The 22,723-nt window shown below is 34.6% G+C and overlaps 1 protein-coding gene across 2 annotated transcripts in view; it reads left to right on the top strand.

Moving 5' to 3' along the window:
• MPP5 (membrane protein, palmitoylated 5 (MAGUK p55 subfamily member 5)) overlaps positions 1-22,723 on the top strand; it is a 58,591-nt gene that overhangs the window by 26,117 nt on the left and 9,751 nt on the right. For both annotated transcript variants that reach the window (XM_008576313.1, XM_008576314.1), the window contains exons 6-13: positions 1,017-1,178; positions 2,972-3,049; positions 9,949-10,132; positions 13,841-13,912; positions 14,363-14,434; positions 17,237-17,404; positions 18,748-18,950; positions 20,723-20,833. In XM_008576313.1, the coding sequence (XP_008574535.1) occupies positions 1,017-1,178; positions 2,972-3,049; positions 9,949-10,132; positions 13,841-13,912; positions 14,363-14,434; positions 17,237-17,404; positions 18,748-18,950; positions 20,723-20,833 (1,050 nt within the window). The remainder of the gene's footprint in view (positions 1-1,016; positions 1,179-2,971; positions 3,050-9,948; positions 10,133-13,840; positions 13,913-14,362; positions 14,435-17,236; positions 17,405-18,747; positions 18,951-20,722; positions 20,834-22,723) is intronic.

Below are 22,723 nucleotides of genomic sequence, written 5' to 3'. Positions count from 1 at the left end.
GGCCGGTCTGTATGTGGGATCCGAACCCTCGGCGGGAGCGCCGCCACGCTCCCAAGCGGCGCACTGTTGCAGTGCGCCACCGGGCCAGCCCTGTATTTCCAGTTTTTTGAGCATACATTCTTCAGTTGTGTTTTCAATTTGTATAATAAATATTAATGCATAATACATTTTAATGTGAATGGGATGCAGCTGTAATACTTAACATTTGAATAGTCAACTAGATTAGTATTCATCCCTTCATCATATTTTGGATTAAAAAAAGATATGTTCACTACTTATGCTTAAATGTAGTACAGCCATTTACACACATTGTTTTTAAGCAAGTACATTTTTCTGCTGTTTTATGCTTCAAAAGTTTGCTTGATTTCAGATTCTAATGAATAGGGCTGGCTGGTTAGCTCAGTTGGTTAGAGTGTGGTGTTGTAACACCAAGGTCAAGGGTTTAGATCCCTGTACAGGCCAACTGCCAAAAAAAAAAAAAAAGAATTCTAATGAGTAGACTGTTTCTTTTTTTTTTTTATTTAACACCTAATAATTGTACATATTTATGCAGTGCAGTGCGGTATTTTGATACATGTATACAATGTGTAATGATCAAATCAGAGTAATTAGCATACCCATCATCTCAAACATTTATTGTTTCTTTGTGTTGGGAACATTCAAAATCCTCTCTTCTAGCTGTTGGAAAATATACAATAAATTTTTAATCATAGTCACCCTATGGTGCTTATAGAACACTAGAATGTATTCCTTCTATCTGGCTGTGATTTTGTATCCATTAACCAACCTCTCAGTGTTCCCCGAATAGAATGTTTCTAAAGCAGAAAATGTTGGGAAGGTGATCAGCTTCCAGATCTAATTGCAATTATTATTCTAGCTTTGTAAATACATTTTCTTTTTCATTGTAACTTAAGGCCAGTATTGTTAAATAGAAAAATATTAGGATTTAAAAATGAAGAAATGCTTAACAAAAAAATTGCATTTTAATTTTTAAATTAGATGTTGATTTTTCTTAGGGTGCTAAAGTTCGTAATGAAATGGATTCTGTCATCATTAGCCGAATAGTAAAAGGAGGTGCTGCAGAGAAAAGTGGTCTGTTACATGAAGGAGATGAAGTTCTGGAGATTAATGGCATTGAAATTCGGGGAAAAGATGTCAATGAAGTTTTTGACTTGTTGGTAAGTTGACACAGGTAGAAAAAAAATAGGTAGCTTTTTAAAAGCTGTTTTGTTATTAGACTTTAGAATAAAATATTTTAAAACATTAAAAAAGTAACTTAAGAGCACTATACCCATTTGTAGCTTAAATTTCTCATGATGTAATTGTTGCACAGTATTTGTTAGTAGCAGTTTATTTGGGGGTGGGTACCACTGATGTTTTTTTACTTTGAGCTTTATTGCTACCCTGCTTTTTTCCGTGTCCGGCAACGGATTGCAACCCTCAGTGTTGCCCCCGCACCGTACTGGGGACCGGCCAACGGGATTGCAACCCTCGGTGTTGCCCCCATGCCTCGCTCAGCCAGTGAGCGGGAACCGGTCCATATGTGGGATCCAAACCCTCGGGCGGGAGTGCCGCCGCGCTTCCCAAGCGGCGCACTTATCCAGTGCGCCACTGGGCCGGCCCTCAATAAATATTTCTTAAGTGCCTACTATGTGCTAGTCACTGGGGAAATAGTAGCAAAGCAAAGTCAGTGTCCTCATGATTTTTATGTTCATTTCATTTTCTTAATATCTATAATTCATTGTTATTTCCCTAACCATATTAGATAATAAATAGCAGTGTTATAGATTTGCACTGTCCAATATGATAGCCACTATTTCTATTTAAGTAAAATCTAAAATTTAGTTCCTCATTTACATAAGCTGCATTTCAGAATGCTGAAGAGCAATATGTAGCTAATGGCTACCATATTAAGATATAGATATAACATATTTCCATCATTGCAGAAAGTTCTATTGAACAGTGCTAGTATAATCAGGAAGTCATTTATAGTCACATTTTGAGGACAAATTATGATCACTTTGTACACACCCACAGACCAGATTTAGTTAGTATCAGTTGTTACAGTGGAATTGCTCCTATCTGCTAATGTTTGGTGTAAAATCTAGAAATCATCCTCACATCCTTATTTTCACCCAACCCCATTCATTTCTTTGGTAGAGCTAAGTTCCACTGGTGATCATTTTTAGCTCTTCTTTTATTGATTGCTATCTTTAGGTTGAGCACTGCTCCCTGCTGTATCAGTACCGGAAGTTGTGATGATTACTGTCTAGGCAGGAGATAACTGAACAAAGTCATTGGTGTACTGGGAATTATTGGTGAAACTAGTAGACACTATGCAGTTAAAAAAAATAGAATGGATGACAGAGACAGGGTATCTGGGAATTGAGAATATTTGCATATATGCATTGTTTTTCTAGTCCTAGTCATAATTAGTTTTTCAAGTTCTACTCTGTTAAAATTGATATGTCTGAGTAGATGACCATAATTGTTAATAGCACTCTGGTATCTTTTAACTTTTCATGATGGATTCTTCCAACCCTTCACAGTGGAAACTTCCTAAACTTACAGTGAATGGAAGAAAAAAAATTAAGACTTATGGGCTAAGTGGCTTCCCCAGTGGGCCAGAGTTGTAGAATGCCATATTCTAGGATAGCTCTAATATAGTGAAGTCCATGAAAATTGTAATTTGTGCTTCCTGATGAAATGGGATTTATCTTTATTGATTTTTTTTTTTTTTTTTTTTTTTTTTTTTTTTTATGACTGGCCATTACAGGAATCAAACCCTGGACTTTGGTGTCATCAGCACCACATTCTAACCAACTGAGCTAACTGGCCAGCTTCTTTACTGATATTTTAAAAGTCTATGAGGGGTTCTGAAATAGTCCAGTTTTGGGAGTTTTGACCATAGGATCATGGAATTATTTTCATAAATACAGATTTTAAAAATAACCTAATCTTTCTATTACAGTCTGATATGCATGGTACTTTGACATTTGTTCTGATTCCCAGTCAACACATCAAGCCTCCTCCTACCAAGGAAACAGTAGTAAGTGATTTTTTTAATGCTCATTATTTATTGTTTCATAGCTACTCTTTACTTCTGTGTATCAGAAATGTTACTGTAAATATTTCTTGTGCTCAAATAAAAACAGGTAAATTCAGTAGTTTTTATTTAAGTAAATATGAAATACCATTTCAAAATTAACTTTTTTAAAATAAAAATTAGAAAATTCAGTTTTAGAATTTTTATGATTTCTAACCCTGAGCATTATCTTTTTCTATAGTTGTAGGCAGGTTTATTTAACTTAAACATACTTAGTATAAGGGAAAAAGGTTCTTTTACAAAGTATGTGCAGTTCTTATTTCACTGTATATTACTCTGTGTTAAACATTCACTCAGCTAGCTCTATTAAAAGATAGATTTTATTACCATGTGACCCACCAATCCACTCAGGTATATATCCAAGAGAATTGAAAACATACATTCACACAAGAACTTGTACATGAATGTGCATAGCAGCATTATTCATAACAGCCAGAAAGTAGAAACAACTCAAATGTCTACCAGCTGATGAATGGAAAACAAAATATGGTATATCTATACAGTAGGATTTTATTTGGTAATAAAAAAGACTAAAGTACTGATACATGCTCTAACTTGGATGACCCTTGAAAAAATTATGTTAAGTGAAGGAAGTCAGTCACAAAAGGCCATGTTTTGGTTCATTTATATGAAATGCACAGAATAGGTGAACCATAGAGATGGAAAGTAGATTAGTGGTTCCTTAGGTATAGGAGTGGGGAGTTAGGAGGGAATGGGAGTGATTAGTACTGGGTTTCTTTTTGGGGTGATATAAATGTTCTGACATTGTTTGTGATGATAGTTGTACAACTCTGAATATACTAAAAATCATCCAATTGTGTTACGTGGATGAATTGTATAGTGTATTAATTATATCTCAAAGCTGTTAAAAAATGATAGGCTTTACAGTGCTGGATTAGTATGGAAGCCTGATGTGTTACATCTGTTATTATTATTAACTTTTATTAAAGTGTAACAGTTTGAGAAAGAATATAGTTCCATTTTTTCCTCAGTATATCATCACAGTTATGCTTTATATTTGTACTATCATTCCATGTTTTCCCTTTATTCTTTATGGAACGTATTGAAGTTGTTGTTGCATTTGCAACCTTCTTTCTGTTTATAGTTCTTTGTAGGAAGAGAAATGAGGAAATAGTTTGTCTCTGAATTCACACAGCCTAATTCTCTATGCACTATGCCTTTGTACATATCCCTCATGTGAATAAGCCCTGAACTTCAAAAGTGGCTCTGCAAATTAAGGAGATACAACAGAGGAGGGTTGGAATATGCCCTTACTTAACTATCTACAGTTACCCATCTCTCCTGAATAAATTGATTTTTGTTTTTGGAGAATGAATATCAGAGATTAAGATATGTTTTATCAACATATCTTTTCTGCTATTCATGAAGAGTCTGGAATTCTTTATAACAGAAATCATTTCTTTAATGGATAAAATTAATCTAAGTTTTATGTTGATATTTGCTACTTCTCATTGTGTGCACAATTAGAATATCAGAATAATTAATTTAAAACAAAGATTGCTTCAACATGAGAATAAAATAACTTATTATCCTTTAATGGTTATTTAATTCCCACCTTTCATTGTTGATTAAGAATAAAAGGCTGGTTTAATCTGAAGACCAAAGGAATGAACTGGCTTAAAATGAACTATTATTAAAGTTTGCATTGAAGCTGTCCACAAAGGAAATTATGGGAAATTATAATTTTGGTTGGCATATACAGAATAATCATCTACGGGTTTAGTGATCTAAAGAAATTAAAACCAATTTATTGAGGATAATTATAGTAAAGATCAGCATCTGACAAGAGCAGCAAATGGTATCTTTCTGATCTATGTTTTGTGATGTTAGAAAGAAATGTGTATTTAAGATGTATGTACAAAATAGGCATTATCTGAAACCCCAGTATAATCACTTACTCAGTTATAACATCATGTATGATAAGAATAAGCTGTGTCAGGAGAAGTTGTTAAATTTCTTTTAAGTTAGACGTAGCAACCAGTGGCTTTTCTTTCAGTAGCAGAGAGCAAGTGTCTTGGCACCTTTGTAGTTCACTTCCTGGGTGACTATTATATTCGTCCTAGAAAACATATACATTGTTCAAACTGTGCAGTTTCTTTCTCTCACAGAGCCTTAAAAAGAGAATGTTTGGTTTTCCAGACTAGTCTATGAGACTTTGGATTATTCTATGTTATAATTGAAATAATATGGAAGGAGGACATATTAGATTTTTTTGAGCTGAAAGAGACTTTTTTCATCTAGTCTAAAGTCCTAATCTAACATAGGAGTAAATTGAAATGAAGGGAGATCACACTGCTTATTAGTGATGGAATGTGCACCAGAAAATTCATAGATTATTGATTGTTCAATAAATATTAGCTTTTATGGTTACTTACTCTGTGGCAGGCACTAAAAAAGATAACTGGGTTACAAGGACAAATTGAGAACTGCTATTAAATACATTTACTTTCCTATTAGAGGTATGAAATGTATTATATAATTTTCATCTTAATTTTTTCTTATTTGGAAGAAGATCTGGAATTTTATAATTATTAATAAATATTTTATCAGAAGATACAAAAATTTAGAAAACTTATCTACCTGCTAAACATCAATTGGATGTCCCATAGATACCCCAAACTTCTCTCCTATAAAAAATGGATGAGAACAAATAGGAAAGAAACTCCTTTCTTGGAGGATAGGAGAGAGGAGGAGGAATACCAGGGTTAGGGGTAGATATTTGAAAATTTGCTTGGTGCAACGAAGACTTTCTTGACTCACTTTCACTACTTTCTCTTCCACAAGTGTTTGTAAAAGTTAAAGATAAATCTCCTATAGGAAGAAATAGAGAAATAAATAATACAAAGAAAAATATTTTGAGTATTGAATCCCTTAGTAAAGATGTAAATAAATTGATGAATCATTATCCCTTTAACCTATTCCTTTTTTTTTTTTCTTTTTAAAGATGACCGGTGAGGGGATCTTAACCCTTGACTTGGTGTTGTCAACACCACACTCACCCAGTGAGCCAACCAGCCATCCCTATATAGGATCCGAACCCATGGCCTTGGTGTTATCAGCACCACACTCTCCTGAGTGAGCCACAGGCTGGCCAATCCCTTTACCCTATTCCTATTCATTAGGATTTCAAATGTAAATAGCTTATAGATACGTTACCAAAAAAAAAGGCGAAAAGAAAATGCTGGGCTGGAAGATGATTGTGTTGAAATAATTCTGTAATTTGAAGTTGAAACAGAAGATTTCATTTGATTTAGAAACCAAATACTGCTTTGATTAGATACACTGTACTGATATTATAGCATTATTAGACCCTGGAGCTTTCCTGTGGGACTCAGCTTCTCTCCTTCATTTAAAAAGGGCTTTGTTTTTCTTTGTATGGGAAACAAAATAAGTTAGCCACTAACAGAGGAAAAATGGTGGAGATGACTTCTAGAACTAATAGGAATTCATCAGTGTAATATATGGATAGAAGTCATAATAGTATATGTTAAGGCAGTACCCAGGTTTTAACTCATTCTAATGGTTAATTTTCTCTGATGAGAAATAAATTTTGCTTAAGAAAAGTTAAGAGATTTTTCTTTTGCTCTTAATTTTAGAGTTTTAGGCAGGTCTAGATAAACTGTCACATAAACAAAGCATGTTCTCTGTATTCCTCTTCTAGCCTACACAGAAAGGAGCCCTATTCCAAACTGTTCAAATTAGAATAATCAAAGGGTAGGAACTGCCTAGGCAAGAGTAGATGGAAAAGCTTCTCTGGGTGATTTTGTTGGCCTCTGGTAAAGGTCATAAACCTAGATATTCCCTCCTCATAGGTCTTTTTAATTTCCCTCAGGGTAGCGGTTCTCTAAGATTTCTGAACCTAACAGTTACCCAAGGAACCTGATTAAAATGCAGAGTCTGAAAGTCTGAGGTGTGGCATGAGAACTCAGCATTTTAATAAACATCTCAGGCAAGTGATCTGAGCAGAACACTTTGAAGAACAACATGGCAGGTATTGCTTTCAGAGAGTGATTTGATAAAATCATCGATCAGGCTGACAAACAGTCTGATTTGACAGATCTCTGAAAAATCCACTACCTCAAGTGATACCTAAAATTCCATTTTTAAATGTTCAAATTTTTTTGGCTAAAAAGTAACAATTTAAACAGATTCTGGAAGCATTAATTGACAGGTATGGTACTGTCGATTAATAAAAGCAGTTTTCTGGAAAACATTTCTAGATCATCTTATATATTAGCGACATTTTTCATGCCAACATTATAAATGTGTATGTATAATCATTTTACCCAATCTCCCAACAGTGTTTTGATTTTCTGCTATCCCATATAACTTTTGGAAATTCATTTTTGGTGCTGGCTGACAAAGTTTTAAAGATTTTTATCAAAACTAATGTTTTCACATCAAAAACAAGGCTCTTTAGGGCTGTGTAGTTAGGATGCATCAGAGCACTGTCAAATTGAGTGAGGTACAGGGGAAACTACATTTGTACAAATCAGGATGGTGTTTACTGTTGGAGTGGATGGGTTAGGTAGTGACTAAAAGGGACACGAAGTGGGGCTTCTGAAGCGCTGGTGATATTCTGATTCTTGATTTGGATGCTGGTTACACAGGTTTGTTTAGTTCATGAAAATTCATGATTCATGATGAAAAGTTACCTCAAAAAAGCAGACTAAAATTTAAGTTCTACTTTTAGCTATTTACATTTTTAACTGGGTGTAGTGGATTGAATTATGTCCCCCCAAAACTCCCTGAAGATTGTGTCCCCAAGCTTTATGTATTAGAAACTTAGCATCCACTGTGACTGTTAAGAGGGTGGGAAATCCTAATTATGGTAATTGAAAGGTGGAGCCTTAAAGAGATTGGATTGTAGGACCGTGTAGTAGTGAATAGATTAAAAATGGTGGTAAAGGGTGTGGTTCTGAGGGCTTTAAAAGAAGAGGAGAGTCTGTCTCTCACTCTCTCTGCTCCCACCATCTTGCAATATGAGACCCTTAGGTCACTGTCACCACCACCAGATAGACTTTGGACTTCCCGGCCTTGGAAACGTAAGCAATAAATTTCATTTTTCTTTATAAATTACCCAGTTTCAGGTATTTTGTTATAAGCAACAAAAACAGACCAATACACTGGGATACTTTTTTTTTTTTTTTTCCTTTTTGTCTTTTTTCGTGTCCGGCAACGGATCGCAACCCTCAGTGTCGCGCCCGTATGGGACCGGGACCGGCAACGGGATCGCAACCCTCAGTGTTGCACCCACACCTCGCTCAGCCAGTGAGCGGGAACCGGTCTGTATGTGGGATCCGAACCCTCGGCGGGAGCACCGCCGTGCTCCCAAGCGGCGCACTGTAGTAGTGCGCCACCGGGCCAGCCCTTTTTTTTTTTTTTTTTTTTTTAAACCTCAGTTTCAGTTTGTATATTGGGACTTAGCTTTCCTCATTTCCTATTTACAGTAGTTAGTAAAATATTTTTTTGAAATTAAAATATTCTTTAATGACACCTTAAGCTAAATTTCTGAAAGATGCTGTTGCTTTCATGAGGATTCTAGGCTATTATACCATATAATGGAGAGACATCTATATATATGTCTTAATCACTTAGAGAAGTATTTTATCAAATTCCATATAATCTGTCATCATTGATTGAGAATAGTCAGTTTAGTCAGTGTTTCAAGAGATTAAAAAAGGTATTCTCTTCTCTCAAATGGTTTTTGAGGCAGGCCAGTGTTAACTTTACGTGTATAACCTCAGTTATGGTAAGGATAAAAGATTTAAGGAAAGCCAAATAGCATTTGGGTAGAAATGGACTCAGAATTATGGATTTTTAGGGTATTAATCTGTTCTTTGGCTTATTGAGCCAGTTTTTGCAATTTAACCTACGTATGACAGAAATGCTCATTTCATATGAGTATTAAATTTTATTAGATGATGATAGGTTTCTTACATACTTTGGAAATGCCACTTGCCCAGGTTAGGTAAAAGTTAGACATGGAGAAGTTAAAGAGAATTATTAATTCCTTTATACCTTCTTAGAAGTAAGAATACTTTGTATATTTTACAGAGGCATATTGAACAAAATGGCTTACGAAATAACCTAGCTTTCTGTAAAGTTCCTGTCAGTTTTCATCTACCTTTAATGCTAAATAGCAGAACACAATCCTTTGATTTATTCTGATATGCAAAAACAATTGTTAGCAAAAATTATAACTTGTATCATTATTTAAAAACCTAAATAGTATACAAATAGGAATTGACTATAAACTTGCTTTAGATAATTTTAGCAGTTTGGTGTGTGCTTGTTTCATGAACCTAAACATATCCCTTTAGGAGAAACACCAAGAGAGATTAAGGCATAGTTGCACTGATAGTGGGGTCAAGAGGTGGTGATAGCCCCAGGGAAACTGTCACTCACCTGCTTAGATGATGAGATGTGATGAGGTTTAAAGTCTACCTTTTCTGGTAGTGGTGGTTTAGAAATTGCATACTTGATTGTAGAGTCATTGTTTTCATAGTTCAAGAGGTTTCTAAAACATTTCTTCTGCTTCTCTCAAGCCTTTGAGGCACCTTTGCTCCTCAGCTTGGTAGCTGCTAACAGTGAAGTGGTTTGTACATTCTTGTATATGTTTGCAGTCAACAGAGAGAAGACAGCCACTGAGCCTGAGAAAATACTGGCCCCAAATACTGTTATTTAACTAAACACTCTTCTTTCAACTCATAATTTCTTTGCACTAATGAAAAATTATAACATTTAAATTGTGTTTATGCTAAATATCTTGTTACCATTTTATTACTGTTATTTTTATTTTTACACTTATTATCTTTTAGATCCACGTAAAAGCTCATTTTGACTATGATCCCTCAGATGATCCTTATGTTCCATGTCGAGAGTTAGGTCTGTCTTTTCAAAAAGGGGATATACTTCATGTGATCAGTCAAGAAGATCCAAACTGGTGGCAGGCCTACAGGGAAGGGGACGAAGATAATCAACCTCTAGCTGGGCTTGTTCCAGGTAAGAGACAAAATAGTAGAAAGTACATACTTTTTAAAGAACATTTAAAATACAAGCCTTCACAAAGAAAAACTCACTTTTCATTCTTTTTAAAAAGTTTGGCAGTTCGTTTTTATGTATTTGGGTTTTTATATTGTACCTAAGTGTCTTGAACAGAAATATGGCCAATTTGGGGGGCTTTAGAATGGAATTAAGTTTATGACATCATCAACCAGTTCCATGTTGTGCTACATTCCTTACTGGCATATTAAGACTACACTATTATCAAGGCAATAACATTTGTATTGAACCCTTATACTATAATAGGAGATTGTCATCTATTGGGGCATCAAACTTGATTTCTAAGAAGAAATTTGTTAAGATGCATCACTTTATAAGGAACACAGAAAGTAACACACTGAATTTATCTTACCTAAGGTGATCTTAGGGTGGAAATAAGGTGCCTCAAATTTTTTATTGAAGAAAACTATCCCTAACTTAGACTAACTAAAACTTTAGCTCATATTGGACATTAAGTTTGTTAAGAGAACATGTTTCTCAGAAAGTGTTAAGATGATATAAATTGGAAAAAGTATACAGATAGAATTTTCCCCACAAATTGTTCCTACAGTTCCCAGGATGGGGGTAGAATGGAGTAAGGGAACAGAACCTATCATAAGCTATTAGAGAAGGCAAAGGAATGCATACAGGATGATGAAGTGGGACTAGAGTTAACGGGATAATAATAATTCATTTATTTTTTCAGTAAATATTGTTATATAGGGTACTTTAAAAAGTTCACAGAAAGTTGAATTAAAAGATAATACGAAACTTTCCATGAACTTTTTGAAGACCCCTTGTATCTACACTGTATAACACAGTTTGCTTAGTACTGAGATAAACTTTGCTCCTGTACTTGACTTGAAAGCATATCTATGAATACCTATATGTATTTTTTTTCATTTCTGCATCTCCTACTTTATAATACTCTCATAATATTGTCTCTGTGTCTCTCTGTTACAACACTTTCTACCTTATATTCTCAGTTTGTAAAAGTTCTTGAGATCAGAGGCTGCATCTCATTTATTTTAAATCCAGGCAATAAGTAAAAGACGATTTAAAAAAAAAAAAAATAGTTCTGCCAGAACTGGTTCTTCTGAATTAGACCTTCTAAGGCTCTTCTGTAAACTTTTTCTAGCCTTGTCTTTTACCTACATTTTTTTAGGGATCATCCCTCCTACTCACACCTTAAGTTCTTAATCATAACAGATTTGGATGTAGAATTTGGTGTACATTGGATTTGACTGCAGATAATGGTTTGGGAGAAAGGAGGGTGTAGAAACTGTATACTAAGAGATATTAGCTAGTAGATATGTAATAGGAACTGAAGAAGTCCAGAGACTTTGGAACAATTTATAAGGGCTCGCTTCTATCTCTGGAACTAAACCACGGAGATTTTTCTGGGTAACCAAAAATCTCAACATAATATTTACGTTTGTTCTTTATGTATATAAGGTCACAGAAAGCCCCAAATCTTTCACTTTAAAACCCAAAACCTGGAAACAAATTTTGTCTATACTTCATCATATTTCAAGAAAGGAGGAATGGGCTTCTTAAGTTAACTTTAGAGGATAATGCTACAAAGCTTGATTTTTCACAGTAACAGTTACAGGATGTTCCTGTAGTATCCCGTAGTGTTGAGAGCCCATGATGGTTTTACCTAGTGCTTGTGCCAAATATCAATTTGATATCTTTTCACCATGCCAGCCTTAACCCATAAATATTTAGAATTAGTGTTGATTGAGTTTCTGAAAGTACATAGATTTCGATAATATTTCTAAGTCTTTTAATTTGAGTTTGACAGTGGTTTTCTGTTAGAATTAGAAGGAATTTTAAGAGTTCCTCATATCCATCTCCCATTAATGTCTGCCTTGAATAGCTTACCTATGTTCGTACTATAAAAATGTGGCACAGGATTATAGTTGTCCCTCTGTATCCATAGGGGATTGGTTCCAGGACCTCCCACGGATACTAAAATCTGTGGATGCTTAAGTCCCTGATATAAAAGAGTGTACTTAGTATTTGCATATAACCTATGCATAGCCTCCTGTGTACTTTATTTACTTATTTATTTTTGGCAGCTGGCTGGTACAGGGATTAAGCCCTGGACCTTGGTGTTATCAGCACCAGGCTCTAAACAACTGAGCTAACTGGCCAGCCATACCCTATATACTTTAAATCATCTCTAGATTACTTGTAGTACCTAATACAGTGTAAATGCTATGTAAATATTTGAAATACTGTATTGATAAGGGAATAATAAAAAGAAGAAAAATGTCTGTACATGTTCAGTCCAAATTGTTTTTAATATTTTTGATCCATGGTTGATTGAATCCACAGTTATGGAACCCACGGATATTGAGGGTCAACTGTACATCACTGTAATGCTTTAAAATATTTTAATATGTAAATGATTAAAATAATTTTGTTCTTAATTTTTTAAAGTCTGTTAAATACTTATTTTAAAGATGTAATGTTCTGGGCCGGCCCATGGCTCACTTGGGAGAGTGTGGTACTGATAACTATGGGTTCGGATCCCTATATAGGGATGGCCGCTTAGCTCACTTGGGAGAGCGTGGTGCTAACAACATCATTTAACAAAAAAAAAAAGAGAGAGATTAGTGTTCTTAAAATTTTCCCTCTAGTCATAGTTACTTGTTTTATGAGGACTGTAATCTGTATAGCTCTTGGAGATAACCAAGTTTCCTTTAATGCTTATTAAGTATATCAAACTCACTGTTTTTGCTTGTGCTCTTATGAAATGCACTAAATTCTACAAATTATCTCAACATTTATAGAATTAGCTTATTCATTTTTAAGAATCCCTGGCTTGAAACTGAAACAATTAGATACAAAAATTAATTATAAAAGTAGAATTTTAATATCCAGAATTTTCTAAATAAAACCATTTTTATCCTTCAGAAGAAAATACATTTGATTCTAAGGTAGAGGTCTGAAAAGAAGATGAAGGTCAGAAACCTTGAAAGTCTTTTATATTAAAATCTTAATCCTTTGAAGAAAAACATGTTTTTTATTTATTTGTATCATTGGTAACTTAAAGGTGGAAATAAAAAATCATTAACACATACTAGCATACTTCAAAAAGTTCATAGAAAGATTTGTATTATCTTTTCGTTCTACTTTTTCATGAACTTTTTGAAGTACCCTCATACATACATGCAAACAAAAAGAGGGTTAAGAATAATAAATGCAAGGGAATGTGTTGAATCATGTCTTGGAATCAAAGTGATGAATGCCTACATTTTATTTTGGAAAGTTAACTCCTAGAATTGATATGCTCGATTTAATTCTAAATGACCAGATTCACTTTAAGATACAGCACAGTGCTTTCCAGATAGTAAGTGCTCAATGAATGCTTTTTGAAAGTAGAACTATTAAATTTTCTAATATTGGTTTGTTATTTGTCTTTTCTAATAGGTTATATATATTTCAGTATTAGATAACAGGATTGATTGAGGAGGGTTGAAACTTAATACTTAAAAACATTTGGAGGTTTATACATCATTGCTGACATTACTCGTGATGGCAGAAGAATTTGGAAGGGAATAGAAATGAAGAGATACTTCTAGTGTTTTCCTCTTGATTTAAAAAAATACTTTTATCCTTTTATCTTAATATTTTACCTTTCTTTTTCTTTCTGCAATTAAGGGAAAAGCTTTCAGCAGCAAAGAGAAGCCATGAAACAAACCATAGAAGAAGATAAGGAGCCAGAAAAATCAGGTTAGACACTTACATTTGGCATTAATAAGAGATTTCTTGGGTCTTCATCTGGAACCATGTTTAAATTTGCATATCAGTTAGAACTGTCAAGAAATAGGTATTCGTGGAAAAAGTGATGTTAGAGGCAGAACTGATTATCTTAGGACTGTAAAGAAAGGACAAGATTTAAGTATTAAAGATTATCTTTTTATAATTTCAACTAATGGAAAATTATAAGTATTCTCCTGAAAAATAGTTCTTCTATAAACAGTATAATAAGTGTTTATAAATTTAAATTAAAAATGATTTGAACACCAAGATCAAGGGTTGATCCCTGTACCGGCCAGGCATCAAAACAAAACAAAACAAAACAAAAAAACCCAACAGTTTGATTTCTTCAATTTGAACTATGTGGCTTTGTTCAAGGAAATAAATACCACATTTATAGTTATATTTATGATTGCTCAACAGGAAAACTATGGTGTGCAAAGAAGAATAAAAAGAAGAGGAAAAAGGTTTTATATAATGCCAATAAAAATGATGGTAAGTTCTACTTTCAGGTATAGTTGTATTTATATCTGTAAGGGTCTAAATCTGACACTTGAAATAAACTGATTTTCAGGGAGTTTTATTTCTAGTCTGGTTTTGCCCTTCATGTAACATATGTGCTTGAGAAAGTCATTTAGTGGAGATTATTTCCTTTCAGAATCCAATGAGTAATGCAATGTTTTGAATTCTGGGAGAAATTGGCATAAAAATTAAAGTATTATTTAGCATATATAGTGTTAAATTGGTTGTCTCTAATTTTTTTCTGTTTAAACTCTCTGCAAAATTAATACTTGTTTCCAACAAATTCTTACAAAACAGATATGTTTGAAGTGAAAAAACAAATATTTCATGTACAGTAGCTCATGTCACAGAGGCAACTCATTCCACAGACAGCTTACTACCTGCTGCCTGAGTCAGGCACACAGGACTGTTTTTTGTTTTATTTGGATTGATTGCTAAATTTAAATGTTTTGTTGTAGCTTCTCTTAAAATCAAGAGCTCTGTTCACACTGGGCTTGTATTCCTAAGTGACAACAGTCTTTTGGACCTGAGTGATGTCTGTTGCCCTTTTATTGGGCACCTGCTGTCCAGTTCAACAGTCTCCACCACTCCCAATTTTTTATAAACCCAACCTGATTTACTGATTGTATTACCTTCCTGATTGGCCCTTATGGGCATTTGAATTTGCTACTTCTACTTTGATTCATGTTAGAAACATGCCAAATAATAAAGCAAAGGCACTCCTTAACTTCTCATACAATTTATAAGGCTTATCTCTCAAGAACTCAAAATATTTTGGGGCAGCATAAATTAAACTAATGAATATAAAATGTTATAGATTATTGAAATATTCCATACAAAGCTAAATCTTAGACTTGATCAGCTTTCATTTATTTATTTATTTTTCTTTTGATCAACTTTAATAGCACTTTTTTTTCTAAAATAAACATCCTTTAAATGCTAATTGACAGATTATGTAACTAAGAATATTTGAGTTTTTAATTGTATCTGCTATAATTGTGATTAATATGTTTCATTTTTGGAAGCAGACTAAAACTAATTGGTTCAGGTCTAAGAGACACCATACTATAGAAAACTTGGCAAACCTGAAGCCTACAGATATATAAACTAAGTCTGTAAATCAAAATGCTACCACATGGGACTAGCCCGTGGCTCACTTGGGAGAGTGTGATGCTGATAACACCAAGGCCACAGGTTCAGATCCCATATAGGGATGGCCGGTTAGCTCACTCGGGAGAGTGCGTTCCTGACAACACCAAGTCAAGGGGTAAGATCCCCTTACCGGTCATCTTTTTAAAAAAGAAAAAAAAACAAAAAATGCTACCACATACTGGCGAGCCACAAAAAAAATAAATACATAAATAAATAAAATGCTACCACAGTCTATTGTACATATTAGAAGGAAATCAGATTTTTCAGAGAAAAGCATTTTGAGAAGGGAAGGAATTATGAAGGATCTTCCAAAGGTTCATGGAAGGATTCATATTATCTTTTTTTTTTTTTTTGTCCTTTTTGTGACCGGCTGCACCGTGCTCAGCCAGTGAATGCACTGGCCATCTCTATATAGGATCCGAACCCGCACACCGCTGCACTCTCACGAGTGCGCCACTGGCTCGGCCCAGGATTCATATTATCTTTTAATTCTATTTTTCCATGAGCCTTTTGAAGTATCGTCATATATTTGCTATTCATAATAGTGTCATCATCATTAGTATTTTTAATAAATAACCACCATGTATAGAAACTGCTCTGATCCAGGGCAGTCATTATATGCTTTAGTCCTCACTGTAAATTCCTTGAGGTTACAGATTCAAGTTCAGATATTAAAGTGATCTGCTTAAATTCTTACAGTTAATAAATATATGAGCTAGAACTTAAACAAATATAGTTTGAGCTCCTTCTCTGTGCCATGCTCTGTCCTGAGCACTGGCAAGACTTAGATGATTCTCTTACTTCATGGAACTTAAGCTGAGAGAGTCTGACTGCACGTCTGATGCTCCTGCCCAGTCAGGTGAAGTAATATGAGTGAGGACATAGCAGACTGCTAGTTATCTGTCTTTGTTCTTACCACTTGACAGCTCTGGTTTCATCCAGATTATGGGCTCTAGGAATGTTACCCCTCTCAGTATAATTTATACCTCATACCTCATCTTGAGTCATGATTCTGGGTTAGTATTCCAGAATAAAGTAAACAGAAATTCAGAAAGTGTGGATAGCTCAGATATGACCTATTTTCAAGTTATACAACTATGGGAAAGTATTCCAGCTTTCCCTAACACTAGTTGTAGCCACTATATGTAAATGTTTGTCTGGTTCAGCTATTGTGCTCAGCGTGTTCGTTATGTCTGATTCTTAGGATAGATCTTTTAAGTAGAGTATTAGTATCTGCATTTTACTAAAATGACAGATATTATTCTTATTAGTTTATCCTGGTACTTTGTGTCAAAGAATTGACTATTAGCCACCTATTTTATGTAAGGATCAGTATAATTATTTTGTATGAGACCTTCAAACATAGTATGAAACAAGCAAAAATTTTTAGAAGAATTAATATATTGTCTGATTCATTTTCAGAGTGTTCATTTCATAGAACATAATGACATGGGAAAATGCTTATGATATAATTAATATTACTCATTTATTACTATCGTGATCTAAAAAGTCGAGCTCTTTAATAGTAATAATTATGCTTTTTTAATGTTTTGGGAAGATCTATGAGTATTTAGGTCTTTATTACATGGCAGTAATTTTGGCTTAACTTTTTCTTTTCCAAAGATTATGACAATGAGGAAATCCTAACTTATGAGGAAATGTCACTTTATCATCAGCCAGCAAATAGAAAAAGACCTATCATCTTGATTGGTCCACAGAACTGTGGCCAAAATGAACTGCGTCAGAAGCTCATGAACAAAGAGAAGGACCGCTTTGCATCTGCAGTTCCTCGTAAGTTTGGATACAAACCCATTTTCCCATGCTTTTCAATTGTAGGGAAATTTTTCATCCATTTCATTAAAACGATGTTCTGAATGAAAGAGGAGTTTTGTTTCAGCAAATCTTTTAACGATTTGTTATTAAAGGTAGTCGTTCTTGAGAAATTTAAATTTTTCCTGAGAGTATGGTATGAATTATTTTCTAGATGAATTTTGGTTTGGGCCCCTTGTAATTTCCTGTTCAATGGGGAATCAGCTTCTGGTTCTTTAAACTGATGCTGAAGATAGAAACTTAGGCCTAATCTTAGAAAACAGAAGTTCAGTTTTAAGATTATGTAGTACCTAATCTTATGGAAATAAACTTAGGAAAAGATGAGTAGTAGTGTTTTAAATGCAAGCAAAGTAATTTAAAGTATAAGCATAAAACATGATAGGACAATTAAATGTAACTATTATTAAGGTACTACAAACACAGTTTGGTTCATTTCTCAATCAATCTAGAAATAAAAATGGTGTTAAACACAGGCTCTCAAATTTCGTCAATTCGTTACAGTAGTCCCCCCTTATCTGCATACATTCCACGACCTGCAGTGGATGCCTAAAACTGCAGATAGTACTGAACCCCACATATACTATGTTTTTTCCCCATCCATATATACCTATGATAAAGTTTAATTTACAAATTAGGCACAGTAAGAGATTAACAACAATAATTTAAAAAAAAAAAACAGAACAATTGAGTAAAATAAGGGTTACTTGAACACTGGCACTGCGATATCACAATAGTCAATCTGATAACAAGGAGAGCTATTAAGGGACTGAAGGGCCAGCATTGTATACAGGATGGAGACGCTGGACAAAGGGATGATTCACATCCTGGGCAGTTCAGAGCTGGGTGGCATGAGATTTCATCACACTAAGAACAGCATGCAATTTAAAACTTATGAATTTTTTATTTCTGGAATTTTTCATTTAATATCTTTGGATCACAGTTGACTGCAAATAACTGAAACTGTGGAAAGCAAAACAAGGAATAAGGGGGACTACTGTATTTCATAATCTGTGTTAAAAAATAAAAATTCTGGGCCGGCCCGTGGCTCACTCGGTAGAGTGCGGTGCTGATAGCACCAGGGCCGCGGATTCGGATCCTATATAGGGATGGCCGGTTTGCTCGCTGGCTGAGCGTGGTGCTGACAGCACCAAGCCAAGGGTTGAGATCCCCTTACCGGTCATCTTTTTAAAAAAATAAATAAATAAATAAAAAATAATAATAAAAATTCTTTCTGACTAGCAGAATTATCCCCCATCCTCACTCTGACCCATGCCCATTATTTTTATCTGATTTTGTTTGCCTAGATACAACTCGGAGTAGACGAGACCATGAAGTAGCCGGTAGAGATTACTACTTTGTATCACGGCAGGCATTCGAAGCAGACGTAGCAGCTGGAAAGTTCATTGAACATGGTGAATTTGAGAAAAATTTGTATGGAACCAGCATAGATTCCGTACGGCAAGTGATCAACTCTGGCAAAATATGTCTTTTAAGTCTTCGGACACAGGTAAAACTAGAATTTTGGTTTGGTGTGTTGAACTTAGAGGGTGTGTTTTGCAAAGTAATCTGGTGGAAACTGTGTTTTAGTCCAAGAACAGCAGAACCTAATTAAGTTCTCATACAGTTTTTCCCACTGATTTGCTATGAGAAATCAGACAGGTTGCTAAATCTTTCAGTTTCCTCAGAGGGGAAAATGCATACATACCTATATATATATACACGCACACGTATATATTTTCTGAACCTTAAAACACAGTAACTATAGTACTGGTAGTATTTTAAGTATTCTAGAGACTATAAAAGAATTTCCTTTTTCTGATTTCTGATCTGAGAAAAATTAGGAAATTTAGGGGTTATTCTTACAGTTTTAAAAGACAATACTCAAATATTAACAAGTATCACATTGAATGCTTGGTTATATGTAGATGATGAAGCCTCAATCACTTTTGATTATTAAGCAGACTAAGCAAAAACTTAAAATTACTAACCAGTGCCTCTTAAGTTTTTGTTTGTTTGTTTGTTTGTTTGTTTTGTGACCGGTAAGGGGATCGGAACCCTTGGCTTGGTGCCGTCCGCACCACACTCAGCCGGTGAGTGCACCGGCCATTCCTATATAGGATCCGAACCCGCGGCCTCAGCGCTACCAGCACCGCTGCGCTCCCTGTGCCGCTCTCTCCCGAGTGAGCCATGGGGTCGGCCCTTAAGTTTTTGTTTAAAAAGATGAAGCAATTTTAGAAATTTGGGGTTTTTAAGATTGTTGTAGAAAATTTTTTACTTTTTCTAGAGTGTACTTGTATGCTGAAATTTTAAGCTTCAGCATAAAACTTTCCTTAATGTAGAACCTGCTACTGCCAACTCAGGCAACATAGTGTGTGGCTATTACAGATATGTATGTAAGGGAGAATTGACTCTAAAATGGCCATACTAAAATAATAATTAGGTTTTCTTTGTTTTTTTAGTTGATGAAGGCACGTAGGCTCTTTTTCAATTATAAACATTTAAGAGAAATATAAATGTTTTTACTAAATTCCTTCAGAATTCTTTATATTATTTGGGCTAATAGATTTTACCAAAGAACTCCGAGTAGTTACGCATATTGTTTTAATTAATTATCTTAATGTTTTTAGATGGAAAAGTGCATGTCCCTATAATCTCCATTTTGGTAGAGTACTTCAACTTAAGGACACACAGTTATGCAGTGGTAAAGACAAAATGAAAACCATAATCTCCCAATTCTGCTTTTCCAGAATTTTCTTTTGCATGTATATGTGAAGTTGTTACTCTCTGATTTTGCTTTTATTTAGTGCCTGGTACATAGTAAGGCAACTGTCACAATTTTAATTTAATATGGTTATTATAATATGTATGTGTCCTTATTAGCAGGGTATTTTAACATCACATAGTTGTCCTCCTTCAGTGTCATTCACTTATATTTCATTACATAAAAGAACAAACTAACATTATATTCTTATTCAATATATTCTTACATTGAACGATATGATCTTAAAATATTGTGAATTGTTTGTTATGATGATGCTTGGAAATACTCATAGACAGTATTTGAAAGATATTATTATATATTCTAAGTATATTATTGGGAAGTAGTAAAATGATGTAAATTATTTTTATGATCTTAAAATATTGTGAATTGTTTGTTATGATGATGCTTGGAAATACTCATAGACAGTGTTTGAAAGATATTATTATATATTCTAAGTATATTATTGGGAAGTAGTAAAATGATGGAAATTATTTTAAAAAATCCAAATATCTTTACAGTCGTTGAAGACCCTCCGGAATTCAGATTTGAAACCATATATTATCTTCATCGCACCCCCTTCACAAGAAAGACTTCGGGCATTATTAGCCAAAGAGGGCAAGAATCCAAAGGTAAAATTGTTATACTATTGTACTGTTCCATTGAAGATAAACATGAAACAGTCCTGGTCTAATCTGCTATGGGGCTTAAAAACTACATCAACTTGAGCTTTCAAACTGATTGTTCATTTTGCAATATCATTTGCCCAAAAGGTGCTGTGGTGCCACTGGTTGGACTATGGCAACTCTCCAAAGCAAGAGGCTTCTCTTGTTCCTTATACATTTCCTATTATTACCCCAAATCTATGGCAACATTTGAGGTTCCTTAAAACTTCTTTAATCTTCACATGGGTCTGTGACATTTCCATGGGGGGATTATATGACCCCCACCATTATCCAGTCTTCTCTTTAGATATTCCACATTTGAAGGGAGCCAAAGTTGAGTGCTCTTGCTTTTCTCTTCTTTTTTTCCCATCAAAACTTTATGTTCTGTTGGGGGTTTTTTTGGGTTTTTTTTTCCCTCCCTTTGGTCTTCTCACATGGTCTGAAACAAAAATTTTTAAAAATTATTTTAGCACAAAAAATGTTGACATTGTGTAATGATAAAATAAAAAAGAAAATAAACAGACTGATAAATATTCTCTTGGAAATACATAGGCTATACAGCAAAAGTATATGTTGTTTAAAGGAGAAACATTTTAAAACTAAACAGACCAAAAATACAATATAAATGAATAAATTATTTTAGATCTATGCTGGATTTGAGTGCAGTAGTCTGTGTTATATTAAACATTATCAATAATTAAATGGCTGATAATATATTGATATATTATTAATCAGAAGGCATTGGCTTTTTATTTAAATGGGTAAAATTAAAACTGTCAAGTGACTTGCTGTATCAAAGTAACACATACTCTTCCTTGTTTTTTTGCTCCTTATTTCTTAGATATATCTGTTTTAGAGAGGGATTACTCAGGCAGTGAATGATTCCTTCATTTCATTTGCTATTCCTCTAACTCTCCTTAAAGATATTCATTAAGGGCTGGCCAGTTAGCTTATTTGGATAGAGCATGGTGTTGATTACACCAAGGTCCGGGGTTTGATCCCTGTCACTGGCCAGCCACCCCCGCAAAAAAAAATCATTAAAAGCATAATAACACTCTTCCTGTGATTCTTGACTCTTTACCACAGTCACCAGCCTCCTCCTCCCTCCTGCCCCAACCCTGCCAAAATATCTTTTTCCATTCTGTATCTACTTAACGTTTCTTATTTAATCTATATATGAGGTAGTATTTTTTAATGTTTTAGGCTATAGACATGAGAGGCTTTCCTATCCTACATGTTGAGAATAGTTCTGCTTGTTTTGTCTAGACAAAGTATGCTAGCTGGTTAAAGTAGTGTTTCACCCCTTTTTCGTTTTTGCAGAATACTTGTAAATTCATAAATTACTGGGGTTAAGAGTATCTGTTGTCCATAGCACTCGGGATGATACAAAAGAAATATGAGACATGGTCACTGGCTGTTCTTGAGGAGAATCACAATATAGGGAAAACAAGATTAGTACTGTGTAAAATGTAGTGCCAGTAACTACTTTGGTAGACCAGAAACACCATGGTTGCTGAAGGAAAAGCAACCATGCACACTAAGAACAAGTGTGGGGCCAGCCCGGTGGCGCACTGCTACAGTGCGCCGCTTAGGAAGCGCGGCAGCGCTCCCGCTGAGGGTTCGGATCCCACATACAGACCGGCCGCTCACTGGCTGAGCGAGATGCGGGAGCAACACCGAGGGTTGCGATCCCGTTGCCGGTCCCGGTCCGGTACGGGCGCGACACTGAGGGTTGCGATCCGTTGCCAGTCACGAAAAAAAAAAAAAAGGAAAAAAAAAAAAAAAAAAGAAAAAAAAAAAAAAAAAAGAAAAGAAAAAGGTAGTTATCTATAATGCAATTACCAAACACAGTCATTG

The sequence above is a fragment of the Galeopterus variegatus genome, unplaced genomic scaffold (assembly GCF_000696425.1).
Source record: "Galeopterus variegatus unplaced genomic scaffold, G_variegatus-3.0.2 Scaffold1325, whole genome shotgun sequence".
In the NCBI taxonomy this organism is placed as follows: Eukaryota; Metazoa; Chordata; class Mammalia; order Dermoptera; family Cynocephalidae; genus Galeopterus; species Galeopterus variegatus.
This window is presented reverse-complemented; position numbering and strand designations above follow the sequence as displayed.